This window comes from Cebus imitator, unplaced genomic scaffold (assembly GCF_001604975.1).
Source record: "Cebus imitator isolate Cc_AM_T3 unplaced genomic scaffold, Cebus_imitator-1.0 Scaffold141, whole genome shotgun sequence".
In the NCBI taxonomy this organism is placed as follows: domain Eukaryota; kingdom Metazoa; phylum Chordata; class Mammalia; order Primates; family Cebidae; genus Cebus; species Cebus imitator.
The window spans coordinates 1792686-1801507 of NW_016107456.1; the positions used below are offsets into that span (position 1 = coordinate 1792686).

The 8822-nt window shown below is 37.4% G+C and overlaps 1 protein-coding gene across 1 annotated transcript in view; it reads right to left on the reverse strand.

The window, feature by feature from the left end:
* NEIL3 (nei like DNA glycosylase 3) overlaps window positions 1–7499 on the reverse strand; it is a 57554-nt gene extending 50055 nt beyond the window's left edge. Inside the window, exon 1 of the mRNA XM_017542205.2 lies at window positions 7225–7499. Within this exon, the coding sequence (XP_017397694.1) occupies window positions 7225–7380 (156 nt within the window). The 5' untranslated portion in view covers window positions 7381–7499. The remainder of the gene's footprint in view (window positions 1–7224) is intronic.
* Between the last annotated feature and the right edge of the window lie 1323 nt (window positions 7500–8822).

Consider the following 8822-nt stretch of genomic DNA (forward strand, 5'->3'; position numbering starts at 1 on the left):
GCCATTTAGCAAAACAAAGTTTTCGTGGATAGTGCTTCAAACCTTATGATTACTGGGCCACTTATTAACAAGAAAAAAGGTAGTATGTTCCCTTGCAAATAAATTCTGTTGTGAAAGGCAAAGAAGTCAAAAATCCAAAGGCCCCAATACACTCAAAATGCATGAGGCCATTATATATCTTCACATGGCTGTCAATGGAAATTGAAGTATGTTGTCTTTGCTGACAGAGCCTCAAAGAGAACCTCCAACTAAAGCCTTAAAGGTGTAATAATACATGTCTTATTTGCTCTACTGGTGTTTTACCCTATTCTCTGCAATTAAAAACAACATTCAATATGATCTTTTAAAAAAAAACCTGAAACTCTGAAATTACAAATGTTGAAAACAGATGTTTATCGCCTGATGAAGGTTATTATTGTTAACACATGTTGATAGGAAAGCAAATGAAGGAATGATCACAGGCAGTTATTAACTTATAGAAAAAAATTAACCTGAAAATATCAAGTGACTTCAGTGCAGCAGAAACTCTTCCAGCTACAGATGCTATATGACCTTGGCTTGAATTTGTTTAAGAATTCCTTTTTAATACCCGATGATATTTGGTATTAAAATGAAATGTTAGTAAAACCTCTTCCTTGCTCACATATATATAGTTTGTAATTCTCTCTGGGGCTAGAGTTTTACCACCTGGACAGTAGGATAATCTTGAGGCCTTCTACCTGCCAAATTTCGCATAGTATTTTCTAAACCACTGTCGAAGTGCCTTCTACAACTGAATTATTATTTACTGTGACTTGCATTTTTTCCCTATCTGTCTATAAGCTCTCCAGGGACAGTAACGAGTTCAGCTAATATCCTTGACAGCTTTACACAATGCCTGGGGTTCAGTGAACATTTGTGGGATTAAATAAATTCCTCCTCCTTTAGCTCCTAACACCAAGTGTGACTTTAAAGAATACACTCACTGCTTCCCCTCCCAACATCCCCAGCCTGCTTGACTTTTCCCAAGGTATCCTGGCAAAATCCTCTACTCTACCACCTACCTAATCTCCTTTTAAAATTCATTCACATCCTAATATCTTATTTTCTAATTACCTGCATTGGAGTGAGATTTAAACATAGGAGGACCAAATTCTCATGACTACTAAAAGCTATAATGGAAGTAAAATACCCTATTTACCAGAATTTCCCATAAAATAAAATGAACCATATGGGAAAGTTTAGGGAGCAGTTCCTCTGTGTTTAGCAAGCAATCCTAGAATGCCTGGTTTTTATTTGTTATGTTTACTTAGCATTTAAATTGTTGCTCTAAAAAGATCTAATCTAATACAGTAGTTCTCCCTTATCCAAGGCTTCACTTTCTATAGTTTCAGTTACTCATGGTACAGTACCATAAGATACTTTGAGACACACAGAGATACCACATTCATTTAACTTTTCTTACAATAGAATGTTACAATTGTTCTATTTCATTGTTAGTTATTGCTATTAATCTCCTACTGTACCTAATTTATAAATTAAACTATCATAGGTATGTATATATAGGAAAAGAGATAACATATATAGGGTTCGATACTATCCATGGTTTCTGGCATTCACTGGATGTCTTAGAATGTACCTTCTGTGGATAAGGGGGCACTACTGTGCTTAATTTTGGTATTGAAATGACACACAAAGTTTTTTTATTCAGTTGTTTATCATGCAGGTGGCTTACCCAAGTCAGTGGATTCCTGGTACTCTATCATTTCTAAAATAATCAGCTCTGGATAATATAGTTGGGATAAAATAAAATTTTCAACTTATGATTGGCCATTGCAAGCACCTGCATATATCTTTCACTGTTCTTTTAAAAATCCATCTTAAGGCAAAATTCTGGTATACTGGTAATGGTTTGTTATACTTGTTTTGAGAGCTATTATGTATAAATTGGGCAAAGCTTTTGCAATAAACCTAAGATTTACAAGACATTCACTTGTCTTACTATAGACGCTAGGGTTATCACTTTTCTCTGCAAGCTTTTACTGCCCAAATTCAAAAATTAATTTCCATAAGCCTGTTATCTTTGCTGTAACTATATACAATTGTCCAATACCCACTTGACTTTCTCATGTTGACCCTTATAATCCATTACTGTATTATTTGAACATTTCATCCTTTTTATTTATTTTTTCTGAAATAAAGACGAAAATATCCTTTGCCACAATTTTAAGTATGATTGAGAAGGTTCACCTTCCCCTTTTCAAGTGGCTTAATAATCTTCAAAACAACATATATTTTCAGAGATAGCACATGATTTATTGTGCTGATTACTATTTACCCAGCCTATCCATGGGTGGACAAGGAAGATAAACTTTTCAGAGCAGAGTAAGTCTTTTACATAAATGCTTCAACTCTAGTGCAGTTTTTTCCCTACACAAAAGAAAATACCATATTTACTTTCCTGTTCTCTCTTCTTTTCCTCACATGCTTTCATCCCCAATACAACAACACTTTTTAATCAGAGATTAAGTCTACCAGTATAAGTCATCAAAGAACATAATTTTAAAATGATTTCTAAACACAAAAATAGAGGTCCTTAGGTCCATTCATCAAAACATATTCTATAATTTTGTAGGTGCAGGACCTTTAAGCACTTACCCAGAGACTAAGGACTGTACCTTATCTGAAGGCACCAAATGATTATAAATCCTTCATACAAATAGGGTGTTCCTCAGATAAGTGGGTCTGGTGAGAAAGCTCTGATCCAGAAGAAAAAGGAACAATTCCCAGGATGTTTATTTTGCTAGGCACTAAGCTAAGAATGTCATATGCTGCTTAATTTAATCCTGATCAAATAAGCTGTGACAATAAGCATTTCCAGACAAGGAAGTAACAAAGAATGAGAATTCAAAATCAAGATGATCAGATGTTCTTTTCTCTACAGCATACCAAATATGTTCATCTGGATAAAAAGCTACAATGGCCATGGAAAATCACCTCCCCTGAAACCTTTGTAAGAATGTTGTCTGTTATCCCTTGTTTCATGATTCCATAGCATTCTGGATTCTGATAATGATGATCCTGAGTCATTAAGGAGAAATCATTATCAGTATCCATTTAACAAGGTTAGTATATAATGCATGTTCTCTAAATTATTTAGAAATCCCCTTCAGATACTTAAACAAATGAGCCTCATTTTGCTGGAAAATGAATCTCTGCAGATTGGCTCATTTCTTTAAATAATGGCAATAAAATGAGCCATGATTTTTTTCCCCATTTTGAAGAAGGAAAATTTACTACGTGGTTTACATTCTGGTAGTAGGAATTTCCATATAACATGCACAAGAAAATATGCACATACTTATAATGAAAGATTCCAAACGGAATTTATTTCTAAATCTTTAATCATTTTACACTATTCAAAATCTTGCTCTTCTCCATCCATTCAACTTTTATTAAATGTCTCTTTGGTTAGGTTCCTGACACTGTGAAGTCACTTATATAAAGATAAGTAGCCAGCATATTAAATACATGTATCAAATTTTAAAGAGTGATGGAAATAACCAGACCATGTTTCAAATAAAGTGAATGCTTATAAATAAACTGTTTCATATCCTGTTTTGTGAGATTGAAAACACGTGCAGATTAAATATGATTTCACTAAAATATTGCATCCACCCAACAATTAAAATCAAAGGAATGACGCTTCAAAGCTCATTAACCAGATATGTTCATTTATATTCCAACATTGTTTCTTACCATAAGGTTCCACAATCTCCAGCAGAGTTTTATGCAATTTGTTTATACTGTTGCACAACTTTATGCTGACAAGACAGCGGATCATAACTCAGAGAAATAATATAGTACATACACGACTAGCAGATGCTGGGATCTTCTATGGCTAGGTTTTCTCAAAATGAGGATCAGTTGTCACAGGGAGACATGCATTCAAGCGTGTTCTCTATAAACTTTACACTGGAACAAAGAGGAATGCTATATGACAGAGTAACAGTCCATTATGGCAATAGCTACTGAAGCAGTGTTTTTTGGTTTCTTTTTTGGTATGATTATCTGAGGTTTAAATATTTTATTTTCAATGCCCATTAAATATTTCTTTAGCTCTCATTGGTAACTTTTTCCATGTTTACTGCACTGTAAAGAATGCAGTATGCAGTTATTAAATTATTTTTAAATGCTGCCTTGTGAAAACTAATCATTTCAAGCCAGTAGCAGAAACATTTAAAGAGCTTTAATTCTTTGGCATAAATGCCTAGGAGACATAGGCTCATCTGTTACAGTAATGATCTTGCCAGAGGTTTGTGACAACCTACCATGTTTTAATGAAATTTACTATGGATCCCTCTAAAATGCAAAAGACTCTTCATGTTTACAAAAGGTTATAATTATGCTTTTTCTTCAGATGAAAGGCCCAGAAAATGAAGCCATGGTAAATTATTTAGAAGTTTATCAACAGCCCCAAAGAGCATATTCCTTCCATATTGATTTTGAAATCCAGTGTCCACAGAACCAGATTCCTGATCCTAATCTTAAATACCTATTCCAATTTTTAATACCTCTATCAAGGTATCAAAAATAATATCTTTAAATGGTGGGTTTTTTATGTGTGGGGTATAACTTATTGAGTATTGCTGCCAAGTGATGTTAATAATTGCCTAACCATTAATGAAGCATTTGTATTATATTATCAGGCTGCACTCTTTTGTGCAATCCAAACATAGCCATAAAAGTTATTAGAAGAGAATGATCAGAACAGATACAAGAGAATTGACTGAACCGAACAAAACTAAAAATGGTGGTAGACACAGCCAAAAACCCAAGGTTGTACTTTTCTATTTAATAAATAACCACTACCACAAACTGAGCATTATGGTGTTCCTACCATTGTATGCTGAAAAAGCAATAAAGATCCTAGTGAATATTTTATTGTTGAGTGGAGCTATGGCATGGTTAAGAGGTAGGCTTTAGAGTTTTAAAGAAAGATCAAACCCTGGTTTAGCCCCTTACTAGTCATGTGATCTTGGGCAACTGATTTAAACTCACTCTGAGACTCATGTGCCTCTTCTGTACAATCAGGTTATGCTCCTTTACCATAGGGTTATTTTTTTTCATGACTGAATGAACTGTAAAAGCATCTCATGCCTTAACATTAGAGATAATCACAACAAAACTTAAAAGGAAATGTTTAAGCTATTTTTCCTAAACATTAGAGATAATCACAACAAAACTTAAAAGGAAATGTTTAAGCTATTTTTCCTAAATACCAACGAGGTGATATTTATTTAAAACATTAGGTTGGACTCGTACAGCAGAAAGCATATCTTGCTCATCTTTGTAGTCCCAGGAGCTAGCATAAAACCGAACACAAAATATGTTGTTGTTGAATGACGTAAATTATGATATCCGTAAGGATATTCATGCCATATCCACTGCTTAGCCCTACCATCTTTACTTCTAAAACAGTGACTCTCTTCTCTTGTCTTCACCTCCACCAGCAGGACTTGACTCCAAATTCGTCACCTGGATTTCTGCAGTCATCTCCTAACTGAGAGGGCAGTGTCTACTCTGGCTTTCTTTCAGTCTTTTTTCTAGTCCCTGTGCTGCAGAGCTTCTACTCACCCTTCACACCTCAGCTTTACTACTTCCCTGGGGAAGGCTTCCCTGATCTTCCTACAAGTCCTTTAGGAAACATGTATTCTGCCCGACATGGTGGCTCACAACCATAATCTCAGCACTTTGGGAGGCTGAGGCGAGCAGTCAGGAGGTCAGAAGTTCCAGACCAGCCTGGCCAACATAGTGAAACCCTGTTTCTACTAAAAGTACAAAAAATTAGCCAGCTGTGGTGGCAGGCACCTGTAATCCCAGCTACTCAGAAGGCTGAGGCAGAAGAATTGCTTGAACCCAGGAGGTGGAGGTTGCAGTGAGCCAAGATTGCGCCATTGCACTGGGTGACAGTGTGAGACTCTGTCTCAAAAAAAAAAAAAAAAAAGAAGAAGAACCATGCATGTATCTCCTTACCAATTTATTTATATTTCTTTAGCTGATTATTTAATGAATGTCTTTATGTCTTTGTATCTTCCCAACTAAAATACAGGCTACAAAAGAGGAAGTATTTATTTTTGCTCCCCAGGTACCCTGAGTATTCAAAATTTTGTTGAATAATTTTCATAAATATTAATATTTTAAAGAAACCATCTAAAATCCATCTGTGATAACCTGAAACGATTTTAGAAACACTATAACAATAATAAAAAAATAGGTGCAGAATACTTACTGGCATATCAAGTCAAAATAAATAAAAGGGAAATTGGAAGGAGATGCAAAACTTAATCTTTTTCCTCAAGTTTGAAAATATATTTTCTTCGACTTAGAATCTCATTTCTTTCAAGTTGTAAGCATATGCTAATTTCATAGCAGGCAACTTTTTCTTCCAGGACCAAAGGCTCTGACGAAGCTTTGCAGAAGAAATTGAAATACAGTGCAATACTGCATGTATCCATGAAATACAATCACTCACACATCTAAAGGGCTTTTAAAGCATGATGCCTTAATCAGAATATTTTAAGTACAAGTTCTGGCCACAGGAATACACAACGTCTGCAATGAATGCCTGAGTGGCAAGAAGCTGTGCTAGTTTACTTTAAAAAGAAATAAATTCACTTCAGGGAACCAGAACTGGGTTTCATTGCCCCTTAAGTAGATGGCAGCATGAAGTTGAGTGAGAAGTTAGTGCTTAGTGCTAAATTTTCTAGTTGAATTTTTAGAACGTTATACTAGTTGTGATACACTTATCAATTGCAGAATATTAGGCAAGTAAGAAACTAGACATTTATGCTAAAATTTTAAAATGGGACAGAAAAAAACCGTATTAGAGGTAGCAGAGATTTGATGTTATCAACAGGGGAAAATGCAGCTGTAGACATAGGAAACCATGCGGGTATCATAAAGAAGTCAAGCAAGGCGACACGGACAAAACAGCTTCACTGGATTCCCGAAGAGCATCTTGCCCGGGCAGCGTCAGCCCCGAGCGCGAGCCCTTCGCTCCTGCGCAGGCGCGCTACGACCCACTTCTCCCAACAGCAAAGTGACAATAAACTTTGGAAAAGGTGGGGCCCCAGGAAACCAGGGCCAGAGCAAACAGATGACACTTTAAACCTTGGAACCCTGACGGGGTCTTTATTCCATTTCCGCCTGCTGACTGCATGGCCGGTTACAGGAGTAGCTCACCTGCGGGGAGACCACAGCCGAGGAGGCTGCGAGGGGCAAGGCGCGGCCCTGGAGGTTCCGCAGAGCGCTTCCCCGCACGCCGGTCACCGCCTGGCCAGGGAGCACCCGCGCTCGAATCTTCTCTCCATTCAGAGTACAGCCTGGTCCTTCCACCATCTCTGCGGCCGGCACTGTGGCCCACTAGCTGCAGGGCCTGGCGAGAATACTGCCGCGAAACTCGGCATCTGCGCGGGCACTGACTGCTGAGAAAGGAAATTCAAATCTCGCGCGCGTCTGGCCCCTCCCACGACCGCCCAGGCCCCGCCCACGACCGCCCAGGCCCCGCCCAAGCAGCGCCCTAGAGGTTGTTGGCCCTCCCTACGGCGCATGCGTTTAGTTCTCCCCCGCCCCCGGTCTTGCTGTGGGTTTATTATTAACAAATTGCAAACGCGGGTGGGGCTGGGGGGCGTGGAGGACAACTAACTAGGCTGAACTGTAAAAGCAGAGAAGATTGGGATTTGGAAAGCTCTGAATGTATTTTCTTTGCGTTACCATTTTGCCCTTGTTGTTGAGCTACTCAGTACACACACATTTTCTGATCTGGTCCTCTTAATCTGTCCTGTCTGGGACAGGACAGATATGTCACAGACAATCTGGTTTTTGGCTCTGTTTTTGGTATGCTATATTGGACGTGGGTGGGATGAGAGAAACGAAGAGGAGGGCTTTTGGAACAAACAGCCGAATATATTCTAGTGTCTCTGTTTAAAAACTTCATTATTAAGTGAGCCCTACCCAAGTCCATGCATCCATTTTGTTAGCGGACGCCCCAGGATGAAAGCTATTTGAAATTGCTTTGTTAAAGGTAGACCTCTATATAAATTCTAGGGTAATGCATAGCTTTTCAAATTTACCCACTACCCTAGCCAAAGATGCATACATACATTAAAATATGTGAAGTTTATCACCCCATACACTTTTGTAAATTAGAAACTGTATTCTTTTTTGAAAACTGAAATACAACCCATTAAAACAGAATGTCAGTTTCTAAGTGATTTCAAAAGCATAGCACTGCATTGCAGTTAAACCAGAAGAGTATATACAAAGGCGTGCATTGCCTTAGGACAACTGTTCAGCATAATAGGGTTTTGACTTTATGATGGTGCAAAAGTGATACTCAGTAGAAACTATACTAGTGAAGTATACTCAGTAGTACTCAGACAGCCATTCTGTTTTTAATTTTCAGTACAGATTCAATAAATTATTCAACACTTTATTATAAAATAGGCTTTGTGTTAGGTGATGTTTCCCAACTGTAGGTTAATGTAAGTGTTCTGAGCACATTTTAAAAGGGCTACATGAAGCTATGGTGTTCGATAGATTAGGTGTATTAAATGTATTTTCAACTTACTGTGTTTTCAATTTACAATGGGTTTATCGGGACATAACCCCATCATAAGTTGAGGAGCATCTATATACTAGAGACTTGAATTTGAATATGCTGAAGTCTTGACTTTGAAATTTTGAAAAGTATTAAATCTCTCTTCGTGGGGAGAGATTAGTGGTCAAAAGTTGGCTGGATGAATTTCAGGACCATTTGTACTTTACTCCCTTGTTCAATT